Consider the following 21228-nt stretch of genomic DNA (forward strand, 5'->3'; position numbering starts at 1 on the left):
GTTGGCCAGGCTGGTCTCAAACTCCTGACCTCAACAGATCCACTTGCCACAGCCTCCCAGTGTTGGGATGACCAGCGTGAGCCACTGTGCCTGGCCCAATAACTTTTCTTCTTTCTTTCTTCTTCTTCTTTTTGGAGATAGGGCCTTGCTCTGTTGCCCAGGGTGGAATGCAATCAATGGCTCAATCATGGCTCACTACAGCCTCATCCTCCTACGCTCAAGAGATCCTTCTGCCTCAGCCTACCGAGTAACTGAGACCACCATGCCCAGCTAAGTTTTTGTGCAGACGGAGTTCTGACATGTTGCCCAGGCTGGTCTCCAACTCCTGGGATCAAGGGATCCTCCCACAAGGTGGCCTACAATGAAAAATGCCAGGATTACAGGCATGAGCCACTGTACCCAGCAAATAACTTTATTCAGAAATAACTCCTTGAGCAGGTCTGAGGCAAGGAAGAAGATACACAAGAAGGGATGACCAGAGGCCATCACCAGTTAGCCTCCCAGGAGTGGAGCCCAGGGAGGAAAAGGTGGGGGGCTTCACATCAGAGTGGAGGCCCCAGTGAGAGAGTAAGACAGATCCCTAGCCCTGCAGCACCCAGCTACGTGCCAGGTGGGTAGTGCCCTGGATGTGGGTGGGCTCAGGTCCCAAAATGACTTCAAGAGGCAGCTGGGGCCACATGAGCTTCTGGAAGAGCCAGGCCTGCTGCCAAGCAGCAGGAAGCAGGTTAGAGAAGTGGGCTTCAGAAGTGCCAGGACATCATGAAGGGAGATAATCAGCTATGCCTCCCAGGACAAAGGGAGTACCCTCTACTGAGTGGTAGCTACCTCAGCGAACTGGTCTGTAAGCCTGGGCCAGCTTCAAGACTTGAGGATGTCCTCGTTCCTCCCCACCAGGTGATGACTGTTGTGTAAATGCTGGGGTGGGGGTGTGTGGCATTCACTCTGAGTCCTCCTTCCATTCCCTGGGTGCTCATGGCCCTGGCTCTCCAAAGGCCCCAAGAACAAAGAGCAAAAAATACAAGACACAAAGCCAGCTGGGATGAGAAACTAACATTGGCGGGACTGGGAACTGCCAGCTTCCTGGCGTGTCCAGTTGTGTGACCCTGTCATCCTTCCCTGTCTCTTGGACGTGAGAACTCTTGTTGTAGCCTGAGTGGGGGGCATCCTGGGAAACCCACAAGCCAGTGGGCCCAGGGCTGCTGTAGGAAAACCTTGCTGTGTGGCTGCAACAGTCACATGTCCCCAAGTACCAGCTTGATGGTAAACAGGAATGACGAGCTCCCTGTTCAAGGAGCTCACGGTCTAGCTGGAAACAGAAAGGCGAATGAACACATGGGCAGCAAGGGGTTGCCATGAACTGAAAGTGTGCTGAGATCTAAGGGCGAAAGAACACAGTCAGGGGTGCTGTGGGGCCAGCGAGAGGACAGTAAAGCCCGATTCAAGATGCACCGAGGGCAAGCCTCTCACAAGGGAGGATGGTGATGGTGAGGGGTAGCAGGCACCAGCACCCACCAGGGAACATGGAGTGCAGGCATTCTGTTGGGCTGACAGTCTCTTGAGACCCAGCTGAGGCCCAGCCCCCTGCCCCGCATCCCATAACCGACACCCCACTCCTCTGGAGGTCTGGGTCTGAGGCCATGCTTCTAAGTTTCAGCACACCTCACTTGGTTTCAGACAAGTATCTCAGCTGTCAGGCTGTGGAACACAGATTTTCTCAAGGACCCCAGAATTTAGAGGCTCAGAGAGAAAAATAAAGTGGCTCCTTTTCCAAGTAACTTTCCAGATAATCCCACTTCTTGGGCCCAGCCAAATTAAGAGACCCAATTAAGCAGGTCCCAACAGCTCTTGAAGAGGTGAGCAAGGGCTGGGGCTTTGTCCCTCCCCTTCCCTGATGGAGAATTTGCTCTCTACCTGTTGATGCAGAGAAAGTAGAAGAAAAACAAAGCCTGAAATGCCACAAACAACTGCCCACTGAAGAGAAGCCTGCTCTGGAACCCTCCACCATCAACTCTGTTGCTCAAACAGAAACACCTCTACCAAGCACTGGCAGAGAGGTGTCCCTCCCAAGGGCAGGCAAAGCAGGCTGGGCCAGAGGCAGCCCACCCACAGCACCCCCTATCCCTTGCCTGCACTGGGCCCCCTTGAGATTGAGGCCTGTGTCTACTCCAGTCTGGCACCTGAAGCCCGTGTGTAGGAAGAAACTCTTCTGCTGCAGGGTCTGTGGTGTGACAGACATCCCAGTGGCCTCGGTAAACTCTACATTCAGGCAGGCTTACTCCCCTCCCAGAAGGAGAAAAACGCAAAAAAAACACTTAAAACCCCAAAATCTTTGTTGGAGAAAATTTGTGAAAAGGACGTGGCTCCAGGGTGTCCGGAGAGGACAGAAAAAAATGAGACAAAAATGAGAAGGAAGGGCTAGAACACATCAGAGGGTGCTTTCTCTTTTCTTTCTCTAAGTAGCTCAAAACAGTCACCTTTGGTGCAGGGAGAGAATTTGTTTCTGCTGAGTTCTTCCTGTGAGGGTAGATGAAGGGCATGGGTATCAACGTGAGCAGTATGAGCAAAAGCTGCGCCCGTCTTCTCAAGAGAGTGGGAGAGAGGGAGTGATGGAGGAGCTGAAGGCACCAATCTGAGGGCGCCACTGTCACCAGGTGGCCCAGAACAAAAACTGCATTAAAATTAAAAGGCCTGGCCAGGGACGGTGGCTCACGCCTGTAATTCCAGCACTTTGCGAGGCCCAGGCAGGCGGATCACGAGGTCAGGAGTTCAAGACGAGCCTGACCAATATGGCAAAACCCCATCTCTACAAAAAAAACAAAAATTAGGCCGGGCGCGGTGGCTCACGCTTGTAATCCCAGCACTCTGGGAGGCCGAGGCGGGCGGATCACGAGGTCAGGAGATCGAGACCACGGTGAAACCCCGTCTCTACTAAAAATACAAAAAAAAAAATTAGCCAGGTGTGGTGATGGGCACCTGTAGTCCCAGCTACTTGGGAGGCTGAGGCAGGAGAATGGCGTGAACCCGGGAGGCGGAGCTTGCAGTGAGCCGAGATTACGCCACTGCACTCCAGCCTGGGCAACAGAGCGAGACTCCGTCTCCAAAAAAAAAAAAAAAAAAAAAAATAGCTGGGCGTGGTGGCGTGTGCTGTAATCCCAGCTACTCAGGAGGCTGAGGCAGGAGAATTGCTTGAACCAGGAGGCGGAGGGTGCAGTGAGCTGAGGTTGTGCCACTGCACTCCAGCCTGGGCGACAGAAAGAGACTCCATCTCAAAAAAAAAAAAAAAAAAAAAAAAAAAGAAATTAAAAAGCCTGAACTCCTTCAAGGATGGGAAATGCAAACATGAATGATGAAGGGGCAATGTTGTTTGTGAAGAAGGCACACAGACAACACCAAAATGAAGAGAGGGCAACAATTCCCCAAGTCACAGAAAGTAAAACTAAGAAACAGGCCAGGCGCTGTGGCTCATGCCTGTAATCCTGGTAGTATGGGAGGCCGAAGCGGGTGGATCACCTAAGCCCAGGAGTTTGAGACCAGCCTGGGCAACACAGTGACATGCCATCTCTACCAAAATACAAAAATTAGCCAGGCATGGTGGCACATGCTTGCTGTCCTACCTACTTGGGAGGCTCAATTGAGCACAGCAGGTTGAGGCTACAGTAAGCAGAATGACACCCCGTTTCCGAAAATAAATTAAAAAAAAAGTAGAAATAAAAAGCTCCAAGCCTGAGCATGCATTTAAATAACAAGAGCCACATCCATACTAGTAAGAAAGAGATCAACAAACTTCACAAGGGAAGTGTTTATCCTACCTCAAGAGTTTGAGCGCATGTCCTCTGAACCCAAGGCAGCCCCTGATCCACAGAGAATAGAAGAGACAGTGCCTTAGGTCCAGTGGGAGCAGGTACGGGGTGCTATGGTGGGAAGTCTAGGACAACATGAGGAACTAGCGCAGCTGGGAAGCAGGCAGGCAGTGGGGCTCTGCCTGGCACCGATCCACAGGACACCAAAGGCTTTCCAAGTCCTCACTTCTGCCCTGGAAGCAGATGGCTGTGACAGCCAGGTGTGCAGAAGCCCGCTGAGGCCTACAATGAGCACATCAGCACCTCATGATGGCTCTGACCCTGAGAACAGAAGCAACCCATGGCCTTGGGGAGAAGATGCTGGGAATTTTTATGATCATTTATCTACAGTCTTAAAGAATTTAAAAAAGAAGATGAGTCTCTAATCCCAGCACTTTGAGAGTCCGAGGCAGGTGGATCACTTAAGCCCAGGGGTTCCAGACCAGCCTGTGCAACATGGGAAAACCCCATTTCTTAAAAAAAAAGAGAAGAAAAGAAAAGAGGCAAAATTAGCTGGGCATGGTGGTCCAAGCCTGTAGTCCTAGCTACTCGGGAGGCTGAGGTGGGAGGATCGCTTGAGCCCGGAAGGCAGAGGCTGCCGTGAGCTATGACTGTGCCACTACACTCCAGCCTGGGTGACAGAACGAGACCCTGTCTCCAATAATTAAAACAAAAAAAATAGAAAAGATGATGATGATAGTACTAAATATTGACTTTATTCTCCAAAATTTTTAACCCGATCTTATTAATCAAAGAAAGCCATTTTTTAAACTTAGGTATTTTTCCTTTTTTAAAAAAATGAGTTAGTTTACACATCTATGCTGTAATCTCCCCTCCCCGCCCACACATGTACTTCACACTGTGCACCACCCAGGCTCTCAACTTGAAGGAAGTGGCCCAGGACCCCCCATCAGAATTGTGGCATGTGGAAACAACCACTCTGCAGCTAGAAGGCTCTTACGGTTCTGGTGGAGGGATGTCCACAGTGCAGATGTCCTCAGCTCACAACTGTGACAGCACCTTCTCGGCAAGAGTGCCCCCCACCCCTAACCCACTTGAGACAGGTGTGTTTTGTAGAAGAGACGGGGCCATGCACAGCACACACCCGCTCTTCCAGCCAAAAGCAAATGAGTGCTGGGGGAGGATGGGGGAGGGGGCTTGCAGTGGAACACCTACTCTGCTTTAATTGAATAACCCCAACTTAAAATATATGCACTAGGCTGACTTAAGCACTTTTCTAAAGCAACATGGCATTATCCCAAGGAAAGTGACAGGAAAAAAAAACTCTGCCAAGGCCCACAGAGGTCTGCTCCCACGAGGACCTCAGCCTGCTCTGCTGAGGGTGGCTGCGCCCTCCCAAGCCTCACCTGGAGCTTGCGGGCCATGGCAACCACCTCATGGTCAGGAGGGTTGTACTTATAGCAGTTGGAGAACATCAATCGGACGTCAGCACCAAACTCTTGAGCATCACGGTACTCACGGGCCTCCAGTTTAGACTGGAAAACAAGACAGGTCCCTGTTAGCTGTGTCTGCCCATGTGACCATGGAGAAGTGGCTGGCAGCAGATGAAAGGGCTGCCTAGAGGAGCAAGTTGGTTTCTTGGCCCTCAGTTTGGTCAAGACTCTAGTGGGGGGACAGGCCATCACCCCAGTTCTGGGCCCAGCTCATCGTGATGACACAGTACAGGAGCTGGTCAAAGGGACACAGCACTGTTCCCTGCTCTGCCTGTCCCATGCTTTGGACTCCACTCCCAGAAGAAGAAACATGTAACAAGTCTTAAAACCAAAAAGGCCTCAAAACACTATGGTGAAAATGTCGGCACTTACAGCATGCCTCCCACACAGAGGAGACAGCAAGGCCTTCCCCACCACAAAGAGGCTGGCAAGGCCGCCAAGCCCCAAACTCCCATGGAGCATCTACTGTGTGGGCAAGGTGCCCGGGGCACTGGGCCCCCAAGACCAGAGGGCTTGTCTTGCTTTTCCTCAGACTAGGGGAAGAGGCAGCACTGCGTGCCATCTGCAGCCACAATGGCCAAGCACCAGGTCTCGGAGCATGTCCCACAGCAGACAGCAGGGGGCGCTGAGTTTCTTCGAGTTGGCGGGAAAAGCCCACACAGCCACCGTTCCAGGCCTGGGCCTCCTCTTGGACTAAAAGGTCTAGGAAGGTTCTGATGTGGAGGGACAGCCTGCCCACCTTGTCCCTTCCCTCAGGCACATCCCGCTCACCTTGATTGTACTCATGTCCATGGGGTGCTTGATGATGTCACAGTAGTCGTGTAGGCCCAGTGCCTCCACGTCCACAGGCTTGTAGAAGGGCCAGGCGTAGGCAGCGTGCTTCTTGGCAAACATCTCCTTGAGGATGCCGCTGCAGCACTTGAGCTGCTCCGAGACCTTGCTGCTCTTCTCTGGTGCTGGGTGCTGCTGAGAGTCGGGCACGTCCTTCTTTGGAGGTTTCACAGGCCGGCTGCTCTCCCGCCGCTGGCCCAGCTTGGTGGTCTTGGGCTCCGGGGGCAGCGAGGGTGGCTCGTGAATGGAGTCAATGGTGGTGGGGGTGGTGGTGTCTGCTTTCCTCTTCACTCCCTTCTTTGTCTGCCAAGAACACGGACGCCAACAGGCACAGTCAGAAGTGGCAGCCAGCATAGCTGCCCTCAGGGTCACCCCCAAAGCCAGGCCCTATCTTGGGGCCCAACACTTACGCAGGATGGACCCAAAGATAATTGCACAGGCAAAGGGCCAAGGACAGGCAGATCATGTCCCACCACTCTGCTCTGCAGCTGGGACAGGACCTGCCTGTGGCAGGAGAAAGCATAAAACTGTGTGTTCACTTGGAAGCCAAGGGACCTCTGGAGGCTGCTTAATACCTAACATCAGGGCCTCTCCCCAAGTGCCCAGGGGAGGCACAATTCAGAGACTATTTAGATGGCACATCTGCAAATATGCACAGTTTAAATTAGAGAGGGGCAGGGGGCAGGAACCCACTAGGAGGTGTGACACAATTATGGGACCTTTGAGTCAGCGGGGCAGCTGTTTCTGGGCTGCAATTTCAACACAGCAAGATCTCCCCAGAAACACCCATCAGTGCCTGGGACCCAGGACAGGCTCTGTGTAAAACACGGGCAAGGAAAGGGCCACTCTCCTCCCTGGTGACAGCAGCTCTCCAGAGTCCAGGACACTCACCTTCACAGGCTGTGGGGTGGCCGCAATGATGGGTGGGTGGCTCTGTACGGGCTGGGGAGCTGGAGCGGGTGGGGGTTGTGGCTGGGGGGGCACCGGCGGGGGCGTCTGCAGTGGCTGGGGAGGCACCACTGTCATGACAGGGGTCTGGACGATGAGGTCTGGGGTGACGGCAGGGAAGGGGTGAGGCGTGGCCTGCACAGGAGGAGGATTCGGCTGAGGGGTCTGGGTCTGCGGAGGAGTCGATGCTTGAGTTGTGTTTGGTACCGTGGAAACGCCAGGTTTTGCTGTCCCTACGAATCATAAGACGGGGAGTTAAAGGCCATGCTGACATCCACATGCTGGCTGACCTCGTGGGGACATACACCACACACAGTGAACGCATATCTGCGTGTTGCATTTGCCTGAGAGATGAACATCCCAGACTCCATTCTGCCAAACCCATCCACCTGTCCCTGGGGCTCAGAGAAGAGCAGAAAACCGCACTTCCTATTTCCTAGGGCGTCCTGGCTGCAACTCCCAACTCAGGCACAAAGACCCCTTCATGAAGCCTGGAGGCCCAGGCTCAAGGAGCAGGAAGCACACACTGACAAGGGACAGAGAGCGGGAAAACACTCCTTAGAGCTTCCAGGCACAGCTGCCCTTGTTCCCAGAAGCACTGCCTTCTGAGTAAGAGCTTCTGGCAGGGAGCCGGCAGTAGCCGCCCTCGCCAAGGTTTCTGGAAACTGGCAGGCCCCCATCTCCTGGAACCACAGGGGGCAGCTGGACTGTTGCCCTTCATGACTGGCTCGAGCGCTGCCTTCCAGCAGCTGTGCAGGGAGTCCGAATACACAATGGTCACGTGGCACACCCGACCAGCTGCAAAAAGTGAGGGGTTATGGCCAGAGCTCTAACAAAAGTGGGTGGACCAGAGTGCGAATGTCTAGGAGCATAACCTGGGTCACCACATCCTTTGTGTGCATGCTGGCTGCCATGAAAATGGACAAAGACACCCAGTGCCTTCATCTACCAGCTCAAGCAGCACCCATGTTCCCTGTGCATCTCAAGGAGCAAGGGTGAGATTCTGCTGAGTTTCCCAATTCTCCTTCCCCAGGCACAACTCCTGGGCTTCTCCCGACTAGAAGGGGAGATGCCACCATGTCTGTCCGCCCAGCGTGCAGCCCAAACCCCTGGTCCCAGGGAGTGAGGACCAATATCCTCATGTAAGGATAAGGGATGTGACTTACATGAGGATCAGAGATGTGATCTGATATGTACAAGAGCCACAGGGTGACACGTGAGACTAGTTCTCCTTGGTTGCCTTTGGGTGCAGCAGGGGATGTAGCAACCCCCTTTCTGCCACCACTTCAGAACAGCGTGGGAGGCCAGGTGAAAGGCTGCTGCTCAGAGAAGCAAACAACTCACACTCAGGGACCACCTCGCAAATGTCACCCTTCTGCAGCATGGAGCTGCAAAGGACAAGATGTAGACAGTAGCTGCTGGAGAGTTTCCTAGACAGAATCATTTCCTGGAGTGGGCAGCTCTGCCAGCTGGCCCCTGGAACCCTGTGTCAGTTGGGGGTGGTGACAGGCAGAGATGGATGAGGAGGGCTTTCACTTCAGATGACTGAGCATCAGAAACAGGGATAGCTCTGACACCAGTGCATTAAGGTAATTCCAATCACAAACCTCAAGGTTTAGAACTGAGATATTAGTTAAAATGATTTCTGGTCATGTTAATGTCATTAAAATGGAAAAGTAAAAGCCACCTATGACACTGGCAGGGTGAAGTGTTCAAAAAACGTCAAAGTGCTTTGAGAAGTTACACTTTCTTTTTACCCTAAGTCCATCACCTACCCTCAGAAAAGGCAGGGCCCAATTATTTCTGCCTAGAAGAGGCCACAGGGCCACATGACCCTGTGGGATGGATCCAACACCGAACCCAATCTCACATGTCCAAACACCAACATGGCATGCAGTATATAATGTCACCATCTTCCTGTCACTCCCAGCCCCCTACCAAACTTGGAAAAGGGACAAAGGTCGGGGAGAAAGCCAGTTTACTTGCTATTTCAGTACTCTACCTGTTTCTTTCCTCCCACGTCCTCTTCCTTTTGCCTGGACTATCATGATCTCGGTTTCTTCTGTGGGTAGTTCATTTATTTTTTGCAAGAAGAGCTTTTCCAGAGCTTCTGCCATTAAGACTATGTCATCTCCAGGCTGGATAAGGAGACACACGGGTAGAGTCAGAGGGCCCTCCCCTCCCCACCTCTGTAGACAGGGCACCCCACGCCACCCCCTGCCCCCAAAGCATGAAGCGTCGTATTCCGGGTCCTTCCCCGATCTGCACCCAAAGGAGCCACAATGGCTACACTACCAGGTATCACAGAGGCTTGTGTTCCCACAGGTGTGCTGAGCCTACACTTGTCTACCTGCACCTCCCTCATCTTTTAAGCTCTGGCCTATCTGACAAGCCATCCTAATGCCTTAAGCATCTACCAAGCTCAGCCAATCACTGAAAGGGGCCCTCCTTTGACACTATTCAATTTCACCAGAAATACTTGAATGACACAGGATTTCTTGCCATGATACATTAGCAGGGCCCCGGCAATGCTCCCCAACGTACCCCCATGGCAGCTCACCAGGACTCTGGGCACTGCACATCTCACACTAGTTGAGGGGTCCCACTCTGTCACCTCATCTGTAACATGCTGTTCCCACTCAGTTCTAAACTGAGAGCCTGGTCTGCACATTTTGCTCAAACCTAAGTGGTGAGAGCTGAGACTTTAAAAAACACAGTAAACTTCAAGAAACTCACCTACCCATCTCTTCTGGGCATTTTTACCCACTACACCAGCAGAGGTCAAAAGCTGAGTTCTGTATAGTGTCTCCCTCCAGAGTCGTTCTATTTGAAAGGGTTGATTTTAATCACATCTGTGGTCTGAACTGTAAACAAATGATCTGGCTTCATGGCACAGCCGAGCCGAAAGGTTTGGCTACGGGGTTAGGAAGTGACCTTCAGGTCTACATGTAGGATCGGGGGGACACTTCATCTATGGCCAAGAGTTATCGACAGTCATGTCCACAGTTCCAGCAGACCATCACCCACAGAGCAACTAAGCTCTGCGCCGGCCCCATCACACCCTCTCTCACGTGGAGGTCTCTGGGCACACCTCTGCACAACTACATTTTAGCAGGCTCTTTCCTAACAATTTACATCACCCAAATGGACTTTGTCATGAGTCGCCACTATTCTCCTCACAACTTCTCTACTAGACATGCTCAGGAACCAAAATCCCAAGGGCACCAGAAGCACATGCTTCAGGCTAACAAGGACAGCTTGCAAGTTCAACATGGCCAGCACCCTCCTCCCAGCAAAAAAGCCCACACCCAGTCACAGGCACAACCACAAGTCTCATTACCTCTACCTCCAAGGGTCTCCTCTTGCCAGACTCCAAGCCCAGCCACACCCAACACCACTGCCCACGGGCTCCTGACATGCCCACTGCCATCGCCTCCCCTCCTCTCCCCAGGGCAGCTGGACACCCACCCCCATATCTCACCTTGTTGTAGATGTAACAATTTGTAAACATAGTGTTGAAGTCCTGGATACATTCCTGAGCATTCCAGTAATAGTTGTTTTCCAAGCGCTTCTTTATTGTTCCCATATCCATAGGTGTTTTAATGATCTTATAGTAATCCTGGAGAGCAGAGAGCGAAAGTCCAGTGTCACCTAGGCAGCCAGGCAGCACAAACGTTGGGCTGGCCAGGCTGGCCTGGGGACCTCACCCCTGGCTGCTCCACAGGCAAATCCACGGGAGCTACAGCTCCTACTGGCATCAGCAAGTTATCTTGAGGGGGAACACCAAAATAAAGTGGAGTGGGGAAGCGTTCCTGAATGCTGGGGAGTAATTCAGAGGGAAACGTACAAGTTTCCAACCACTCTATCTTGGAACAGGTTGCCTTCATTGAAATGCACATTTTTTCTTTTTATGGATGCTAAAATATTCTTTCACTTTTAATAAATAAGGGGGAAACCAGGCAGCCTTTTAAAAAGCAATCCTCACCTAGTAAGACAACCCATGGCAGGTCCTACTTATCCCCACCATTTGAAATTTTACATGTCCATAAAATGCAAATTCCCCTGGCGCCAATGCTGGAGCCCACTCGTAACCCTTGACCCTGGCACTCCTGCCTCCTTGTCACCATGAGGAGCTGCGGAGCATAAGTTTCCACCCTTAGTCAAATTCACTGGACTTATGTTTCTTTCACTTGCACACAGTCTACCACTAAGGATTCTTTAGTATCCAGATACAGCTGAACGACCAGGTTAACTGCCAAATGACAAATCTGGACAGCCTTCACAATCCTTAGTCAAAAAAAAAAAAAAAAAAATCCACCATCCCAATCCTCAAACCTTCACATCTTACTCTCTAAGTGCCAAAAAGAAGGAGCCAGATAACAGATGTAAATGTTTTAAAGTGCCCGAAATCAAACCACGTTATTCTCACAACTTTTTCTCTAAATCTAAACCTATTCTAAAACTAAGTTCATTTTTAAAAACAACCACAGAAGGAATGTAGGGACAGATCAAGCAGTGCCTGGGTTTCCAGGTGTGAGGATCACAGGGCCAGGCAGAGGGCTGTACCCAGACAGCAAGCCCCCAGTGACTAGACCAGCTCAGGCTGTTGGCCTAACCCACTGATAGCCAAACTTTCTGAGCCATCACCCTGACTGAGGACAGGTACTCCCGTAATTAAGTTCGAGTGGCGTATCAGAACCAAATCCAAGTGGAGTCCCATGGTAGAGGCACAGGCTGCAGGTGGAGAGGCTGTTGCAGGGAGGAGAGAGCAGGTATACTAACAGCAAGCACCGAGGCCCTGCTCAGGAATGGTAGTGGACAGTGTTGGAAAGGCCAGCACAGGGTATGGGTGTGGGGTTTTTGAGATGTTCTGACATCCACGAAAAGAGTCAAGGGCCACCTGCTTACATGTAAGGTTTTGGCACAGGTCATGGAACTGCCCTGGGGGTGAGGGCTACAAGTGCACACCCAGGCACCTTGGGCAAGTGGTGAAGAGGGGAGACTGGAAGCAGACTATTGGTACCACTTTCTATGCTCTGACCTCCTTTCCCAAGAGAACCAAGTCTGAATAGATCTATCCCAGTGGAAATTTAAATTTTATTCTATGGCCAAAGGCCACTGAATTGGCCACAGTATGTCACATGTCTCAATGGCCAACAGAACAGTGAAGAGGAATTGGGGTGAAGGCAGAGAGAACGGTGCGGGAAGAGGAACTGCCAGCCTGGATAGTACAGTTTGGGGGCATGATAGGAGATCAAAATGCGGGTGAAGACCTAGAAGGCATCAGAAAACAGACAACGAATACTTTTTTTTTTTTTTTTTTTTTTTTTGAGACGGAGTCTCGCTCTGTCGCCCAGGCTGGAGTGCCGTGGCACAATCTTGGCTCACTGCAAGCTCTGCCTCCCGGGTTCACGCCATTATCCTGCCTCAGCCTCTCGGAGTAGCTGGGACTACAGGCACCTGCCACCATGCCAGGCTAATTTTTTGTATTTTTAGTAGAGATGGGGTTTCACCGTGGTCTCGATCTCCTGACCTCGTGATCTGCCCGCCTCGGCCTCCCAAAGTGCTGGGATTACAAGCGTGAGCCACTGAGCCCGGCAGACAAGGAACACTTTTTAAGGTGGCCTTATTAACATCTCTTGAAGAAGGAAGTCCCCGGAAAACAGATTTAGCATGACGATGCCCCTGATCAAGCATCCCCTTTGGCTCAGCCCCCACCAAACGCCCTGAGACCACTCTCACTCAGCAAGCTCCCTCCTCAGCTCCTCACTCTCCCATCTCTGAAGACATCAGATCAGGGCCACCATGGATCAGTCCCTTCTTCTTATGTCAGAGCTAATGAGGGCAATGTCAACAGTCATAGGGACAGGTAGATTCACACTCTGCCTGGAGCAAGAACGTCCTGGCCACTCTCCAGCCTGCACTTCAGAGACTGACCTTGAACTCCCAAACCCCATGGCCTAACCAACCACCCATACTTGTCTGTCCCGCTGGCCAGCACTGTTCCCTCAACCTCGACTGGGATGCTGCTGCTTCTCGGCAATCTCAAGTCCCCCAGCCCTTCCTTCTCCTGTCTTCACCTTCTCAGCCCTCCCTGCTTCAGTTCCCACTGCGTTTTCTTGTAACAAGCTGACCCCTCTGCTATTCTGGCACTGATGCGTTTCCCTTCAAAGCCAAGCTTCTTGAAATGGTGGCTTCACATCCTCACCTTCTCATTCACACCGTCGCAAATCTGGTTTCTACTTCTGTGTCACGTCTTCCTAAGGTCACCAATGCCCTCCTAAAGGTCAACAGGATGGTCAGGTCGGAATCCTCATCTCTTTGACCTCCCTGTAGCTTCTGATGTTGGAATCTGGGGAAATGCTCTCTTCTGTATGCCTTCTGCCTTCCCCCCAACCCCTAAAGGCCTCACAGCGCTCTGGGTTCCACTCCAGCCCCCAGCTCCTTCCCTCCTAGTTCTGTGCATCTGCTCTGAGAATGTCACTCTCAACTATGGACCCTGTCCAGACTAGCTAGAGACTGGTGCAGTGAGCTTCCCCAACAGTCTCCCTCCCGCAGGCCAACACAGCTGACTGCCTCCACTCCTTATCTTGGTCAATAGAGAGTGTGGCCCCTCTTTTGCCTCCATACCTTTCCTGAGCCATTTCAAGACCCAGACACATACTGCCCTGTTCTGATTATCTTCCCCCGAGTGCATGACACGTATTCAGTGAACCAAGAGCACCAGACAGTTCTTACAGACACAATGGCTTTAAACTTGGGAGCCTGGATGCCTGGCAGAGGCTAATGCCGCTCCTACACACCAGTGGCTCTAGTGTGCACACACCAGCCTGGGTCAGTGGCTGCAACCACCTAATGCACTTGCCAGGGAGTGTATGGGACTTGGCAAACAGCAAAGGACAATTTAAAGACAATTAATCCCTGGTGCTTTAAAGAAAAGAAAAAAACTAAAGCATTTATTCCATCTGCTCCCTGAGGTTCAGCTGGAGATACAAGTTGTGCTTGCAGAACAGTTTGCTAGGGATATGGGCAAATGGAAAACTCTCTAAGGAAAGAGAGGAGGGGGGTGCTCACAAAAGCACAAGAGCAAGTGTGCTATACCCAGAGGGAGGGAGGGCAACACCACTCGTGCAGCTGCAGCCACAGCCACCTTTCTCCACCTGGGGCCGCCTCCATGTACTTGCACTCCCTGCGAGGTAATCCATTATTTTTCCCCACCGTGTGCTCCGGGTGACAGTGACGATGATGCTAGGTGACTGCTACTGCAGCAAGCCAGTCCCCCTCTAGCATAGTTTGATCAACTACGTCTACCTATCCTTGATCAACTATGTCCACACCTGAGAAAGGAAGGGGCTAGGATGGCCAAGTGCTCTGACTTCAACTCACTATGGAACTGGAAGTAGATCTGTGGGCCTTCCTTTCTCCCACTGCTTCAACCTCTACACAATTTTCCCCAGGATTCCAATATCTAAGAAACCAGTTATTGTTAAGCCAATTAGCTCGTTCTTTCTCCCCGATTTCAACTGATCAGAACTGCTGAAACCTCTCACTCAGGGGCCCTACAGCTCTCACCACGACTCCAAATGCATCTCCTACCCTTCCCCAGGATCTGCCCTGACCAGGAGACATGCAGGAGGAGACCTCGAGGACGGCAGCCCTGGGCCCTGCCAACACTACTCACAGGGAGGTTCAGCTTGACAGCATCCACAGGCTGCTGGAAAGGCCACGCAAACTGGTGTTTCCATAGTGTCTTGAGCACCACTCTGAGCAGGTATTGCAGTTGGTTGGTCTGCCTCTTGGGCTTGTTAGGGTTGGAGGTCTCCGGGGGCGGGGGGTTGGTGCTGGCTGCGTTGGCTGGCTGGGGTTGGGCCTGGGCCTGCGTTGTAGACATTTGGGAAGTTTCTAGTCCATCCCCCATTACTGGCAGATTTCTCAATCTCGTCCCAGGGCCGCTCTCCGCAGACATGCTAGTGATCCCATCACATTCTTCACCAGGCACTCTACAAAGGAAGAGAAGAGCCCCTGTGAGAGATCAGTCAGCAGATGGGCACCGCTCAGAATGACAAGTCCCTCTGGCTGTGGTCTCCAAGGACTGAGTTCCCTGGTAGCTGGCCAGGTTGGCCAGAGGGGCCACCCCATGCTTTGACTGAAAGGGTTCCAATGTCTCCTCTCCCTAGACTTACCCTCCAGCAGAGAGGAGACCACAAACCAACAGAGGAGGCAGAGTGAGGTGGTGAGAGCCCACTAGGAGCCAGCAAGGGCTCTGGGAACTATGAAGGATGTACAATGAAGCCACGTCTCACAAACCTGCACATCCCTTTTCCCACCTGTAAGCTTTTAGGAGATGCTGCCTGTGTGTGGAAGGGGATGATGTGCAGGCTCCCACATACAACATTTACATTAAAACTGTTTGCATTTATCACACACAAAGCATCAAGCTAAGTCAGTAATTCCATTTGGTGGGCCAGGCAAGGAGAAGCAGGAAGGCCGGGTCTGCCCACCCAGTCCACTGTCAAGTGCTCAGGGCAAAGCCACAAACTTACTAAGAATATTTTCTTGGTAACTTAAATAAGGTTTGCTGAGGAAAGAATCTGCATGTTTACTGCCGATAAAATAAAAATGAATCCATACTAGACCTACCATTTTCTTCTTTTTTTTTTTTTCATCTCTAGTAATAAACCTAAGAACTCAGTGGAGATATCATTCTGGGATGAACTTTTAGTGGGTCCAGAAGCAGCTTTATGCCTAGCACACACTAGGTACCCTAGCTGCCAGTGAATTACTTTGTGTAATTTATTTAAACCAGGATTACACAAACTTTTTTTGTAAATGCAATTCTGGCAAATAATCCTATTTTAAAAGCTCCAAACGGAGAATTTGCTACATAAAGCAACTCCGTGGACTAGACTGTGGAGATAGGAGGCCAGTGAGATAGGAGAAGACACAGGGACAAATGACACCAGCCACATATCAGCTTGCTGGGAACCTTGGGTCCAGGGTACCAGTCTTGGTCCAGGCACAGATAGATTACAGGACACACCAAGTGATTGGACACAAGTATTGGTAGAAGGACAGCATCACAGACAAGGAAACACGTCAGTGGGGTTTAAACCCCACTCACATGTAGAGTAGGCTGGAGAGGGCTTCCATGCAGCAGGACCAGCAAGTCCAAAGTCACCGATGGGGACAAGTGTGATGGGGTCAAGAGGAGGGGAGGCCTAAAGGCACTGGGGAAGCCTGGATCCCGGGATGGAGGGTACACAGAGTGAGGCCAAGGAATGCCATGCAGTTTGGTTTCTATGATTAGATTTCTCCTAGAAAGCAGCTCCAGAAACATACAGCTGATGCTGCACACCAAGCACACGCCAGGTGAGTGATGGCAGGCAGGGGCGGGAGCAGCCCAGCCACAAGGACACAGGTGGCCAGGGTGCAGAGCCAAGCTGTCTCAAAAGGAAGCAGACCCTATAAATTTCCCATTAAGTAATGACATTCTGGAAATCTCCAAGCAATGCCCTTGAGGCAAGATGAGGCCAAGGACTTCTAGAACTTCTGGGCTGGGCCATGCTTGTCTCTTTCCAAAAAGACTTGCAGCAAAGCCAAAAGATGAAAACTCATGTGTGCTCTGGGCCAGTGACCACTCTTCTTCACCTTCTCACCAGGCCTAGACAGGCCCTTGAGCCGAGGAAGCTGAATTTTCCTTTTTTTTTTGGAGACAGGATCTGTCACCCAGGCAATGCAGTGGTGCAATCTTGGCTCACTGCAACCTCTGCCTTCCAGGGTCAAGTGATTCTCCACCTCAGCCTCCCCAGTAGCTAGGATTACAGGCATGTGCTAATATTTGTATTTTTAGTAGAGATGGGTTTCACCATGTTGGCCAGGCTGGTCTCAAACTGACCTCAGGTGATCCACTCGGCCTCCCAAACTGCTGGGGTTACAGGCGTGAGGCACCATGCCCGGCCGGAAGCTGAATTTTCTGTCCACAAGACGAAAAAAACAGTTTTCTACAGAAAACCTGACTCTTGAACTTTGCCTCATTTGGTGTTTAAGCCATTGCAAAAGCCAAAACACCCTTCCCTAGCCAGCCAGCTCACAAGTGACGCACAGTAACAGTTAAATCCTCAAAACTGCTAACATTGCTTCTGGCCTCATCCCCACTTTACAGATAGGGAAACCAAGGCAGAGAGAAGTACCTGACCCAGGAGTGGAAACACCAGGTCTAAGCAGATAGAGTGGCCCAAAACCTGGCATCTGATTCCTGGGCAGTTCAGTTGGCCTTTGAATTAAGGAAGTCCTCATTAGTGAGCTGCACACACACACCAGAAGTGTCCAACAAAGATGGTCGTGACACAGTGGCCGCCATCCTTAACAAAGACACACCCAAGTTCCTGAGGAAAGAAACTGCTGGAGGTTGTCTGTTCAAATGTGAAGGTATGACATGTTCGACACATAAGACAAACCTGGGAGCTAGCTACCAGTACCCCAAAGTTACTTTAAGGAGGCTCTAAAGATAACCAATGAAAGTGACATCTGGCTGGGCATGGTGGCTCGCGCCTGTAATCCCAGCACTTCGGGAGGCCGAGAAGGGTGGGTCACTTGCGGTCAGGAGTTGGAGACGAGCCTGGCCAACATGATGAAACCCCATCTCTATTAAAAACACAAAAAATTAGCCGGGCATGGTGGCCAGCTACTTGGGAGGCTGAGGCCGGAGAATTGCTTGAACTTGGGAGGCGGAAACTGCAGTGAGCCATGACTGTGCCACTGTACTCCAGCCTGGGCAACAAGAGTAAAACTCCATCTCAAAAAAAGAAAAAGAAAAAGAAAAGAAAGTGACATCCATGGCCCCACAAGGGAGATCACCATAAGAAGCCTGGGACTTCTGCACCCACTCTGGGCCTGTGCAGCACCTGCACCTCAAGGGACCACAATGACCTACTGCTATGCCCACAGCCTTCCCATGACTACAGGAAAGTAAGACCCCTGGGAAACTTCAAGAGCGCACTCTTACTGCAATGACAAGAAACATGAGGAAAAACAACCACTTCTAGTCTGTTATGGGGCAAAAGAGGTACAGTGAGAAATCCTATGTGAGAGCCAGATGACTTTTCTAAGGCCCAGATTTGATGAGGTCAGCCTCCTTGGGCGAATTCTTCCCACAGCGGTTCCCCTCAACCCCACATTGCCCCAGGCCCCTAGCATCTAGGCTCCAACAACAAGTCAGCCACCGTCACCTTCAGCCTTTGATCTGCTAGCCCTACTGCCAGACAGATGGATGGACGCAGACATAGGCTCGCAGGCTCTCTCTCTCTCTCTCTCTCTGGCCCATAGCATCTGGTGCTTCCCTAATCTCCATCTAGTGAGTTCCACCGTCAGCCCCCTAGGAACCTGAAGGCAGGCTCATCTTTATTTCACTTTTATCTTCCCAGCACACAGGAGGTGAACCCTTAGTGACCACATCCAGATTGTCATCCTGGGGCTTCCAGCTCAATCTCAAAGCTCTGGAAAAGGAACACAGTTCACACTCTCACATGGATAATGTGGAGACCACCAGACTCAGTCACTCACTCAGGCAACAGGTCCTAACATGCCTTGCCCTTAGGACTCAGCGGTTGACATGGCATTCTCCCGAGTGATTAGGCAATACATGGGGTGAATACCGTGGAGGAGAAGGGCAGGGCTGCTCTGGTCATGGATGGGGAGAGGGATCTGCACTGACCCGAGGGACAGGCGGCAACTCTGAAGAAGGGACGGAGAATGAGACTAGAGGCGGTGGAAGAGTGTGTGCGCTTCTTGGTGGGGGTCAGGCAGGCAGCGGCAAGAGAAGGCACGCCTGGCATAGTTAGCCAGGAGACAACATCTTCAAAGTTTTCCGTTGAAAAGATTAAAAAATGCTGCTCCCTCTCCATTTTCATACTGACATGTGGCCAAAAAGCAGGAGCCACCATTTACCACGTTAAGAGTTAGCTGAAGGTCAAGGGAAAGGAAAAGAATTTCGCTTATTGTTTCCAATCCAAAGAAGGCTACATAATCGAACTTGATGTCCTACTTTTGTATCTACTTCCAATAGAAACCCTCTATCATGTTCCCAGTGTAGAAGAAAAGGATGAAGTGAGGTTAGACAATGCTGTAGTTCCCAAACTGAGTGCCCAGGTGCCTTCGGGATGTCATGGTAAACTCGGATGGCATTGCAGGAACTATCAGCACAAGGCAATTGATCATTTCAACACCAGATTGCACTATATTCCCTTCAACAGTGTCACAGCCTGCAACACTTGATCAGCAAGTTGCTGTAATAAAAAACAAAGATTGCCCAGGCACAGTGGCTCACGCCTGTAATCCCAGCACTTTGGGAGGCCATGGCAGGTGGATCGCCTTAAGTCTGGAATTTGAGACCAGCCTGGCCAACATAGTACAACCCTATCTCTATCAAAAAAAAAAAAAAAAAAAAAAAAAAAAAAGTACCCAGGCATGGTGGTGTACACCTGTGTTCCCAGCTACTCAGGAGGCTGAGGCAGGAGAATTACTTAAACCCAGGAGGTGGAGGTTGCAGTGAGCAGAGATGGTGCCACTATACTCCAGCCTGGGCAACAGAGCAAGACTCCGTCTCCAAAACAAACAAACAAACAAAAAGCAAAGGTCATATAAAAATCAACATGAACACCGGTAATCCCAGCACTTTGGGAGGCCGAGGTGGGCGGATCAAGAGGTCAGGAGACCGAGATCATCCTGGCTAACACGGTGAAACCCCAACTCTACTAAAAATATAAAAAATTAGCCAGGCGTGGTAGCGGGTGCCTGTAGTCCCAGCTACTTGGGAGGCTGAGGCAGGAGAATGGCATGAACCTGGGAGGTGGAGCTTGCAGTGAGCCAAGATAGCACAACTGCATTCCAGCCTGAGAGACAGAGCAAGACTCCATCTCAAAAAAAAAAAAAAAATCAACATCAACAGGAAATGCAGGTAGTGACATCCAACCTGGTTCTAAGGTTTGAGGATTTGTGCAGCATCCAACAGGCAGACACATCCTATTAGAAAGTAACTATGGGCCAGGCATGGCGGGCCACACCTGTAATCCCAGCACTCTGGGAACACGAGGTGGGTGGATCACTTGAGGTCAGGAGTTTGAGACCAGCCTGCCAATCTGGTGAAACCCCATCTCTACTAAAAATACAAAAAAATCAGCCAGGTATGATGGCGCATGCCTGTAATCCCAGCTACTCCAGAGGCTGAGACAGGAGAATCACTTGAATCCGGGAGGTGGAGGTTGCAGTGAGCCGAGATTGTGCCACTGTACTCCAGCCTGGGCAACAAAGCAAGACTCTGCCCACCCCCGCCGCCAAAAAAAAAAAAAAAAAAAAAAAAGTAACTATGGTTATGTAAGGATAAAATATATATTCCTTTGTTTTTTTTCAGACAGCTACACAGTTGTTGAGACATTGGTACTTATTCTGCTGCTTGTGCTTAACCACCTAATAAACAATATTGTTGGCTATTTCCTTTGGCCTGAGAGCATCGTAGAAAAAACTGAGACGTTTAAGGATGTTGTGAACCAAGAAAATTTGGGAACCTCTGGGTTAATGAAAATAAAAATGTAAATTTTCCCTCTAAATTCATAGACCTCTGATTAAGCATGCCTGTTTTTGAGACGGAGTTTTGCTCTTGTTGCCCAGGCTGGAGTGCAATAGCGTGATCTCTACTCACTGTAACCTCTGCCTCCCAGGTTCCAGCAATTCTCCGGCCTCAGCCTCCTGAGTAGCTGGTATTACAAGCATGCGCCTCCACGCTCGGCTAATTTTGTATTTTTAGTAGAGATGGGATTTCTCCATGTTGGTCAGGCTGGTCTCAAACTCCCAACATCAGGTGATCCGCCCACCTCGGCCTCCCAAAGTGCTGGGATTATAGGCGTGAGCCACTGCACCCAGCTAAACACGCCTGTTTTCAAACATGTTCTTTGCAATCATAATATTTAAGTGAATTTTGGGAAAATGTTAGGGATAGACAGTACTTAACAGAACACAACTGTAATGTTTTATAACTTTGAGCAGGAAACAAATTGTTTCCTTGGACTAACTTTATTTACAATCTAGTCAATAGTTGAGACAAATTAGAAATCTAACAAAAGATGTAGAAAACAAAAAATCCAAAACCAGTTCAGAAAGTT

At 50.8% G+C, this 21228-nt stretch overlaps 1 protein-coding gene across 5 annotated transcripts in view; it reads right to left on the reverse strand.

The window, feature by feature from the left end:
* The window catches only part of BRD4 (bromodomain containing 4), a 101161-nt gene that overhangs the window by 22189 nt on the left and 57744 nt on the right, over window positions 1-21228 (reverse strand). For all 5 annotated transcript variants that reach the window (XM_055235505.1, XM_063616152.1, XM_055235507.2 and 2 more), the window contains exons 2-7: window positions 14754-15072; window positions 10554-10691; window positions 9075-9210; window positions 7016-7305; window positions 6065-6427; window positions 5207-5335 (exon numbers count right to left, since the gene is read on the reverse strand). In XM_055235505.1, coding sequence (XP_055091480.1) covers window positions 5207-5335; window positions 6065-6427; window positions 7016-7305; window positions 9075-9210; window positions 10554-10691; window positions 14754-15038 — 1341 coding nt within the window. In that variant the 5' untranslated portion in view covers window positions 15039-15072. The remainder of the gene's footprint in view (window positions 1-5206; window positions 5336-6064; window positions 6428-7015; window positions 7306-9074; window positions 9211-10553; window positions 10692-14753; window positions 15073-21228) is intronic.

Source organism: Symphalangus syndactylus, chromosome 13, assembly GCF_028878055.3.
Source record: "Symphalangus syndactylus isolate Jambi chromosome 13, NHGRI_mSymSyn1-v2.1_pri, whole genome shotgun sequence".
NCBI lineage: Eukaryota > Metazoa > Chordata > Mammalia > Primates > Hylobatidae > Symphalangus > Symphalangus syndactylus.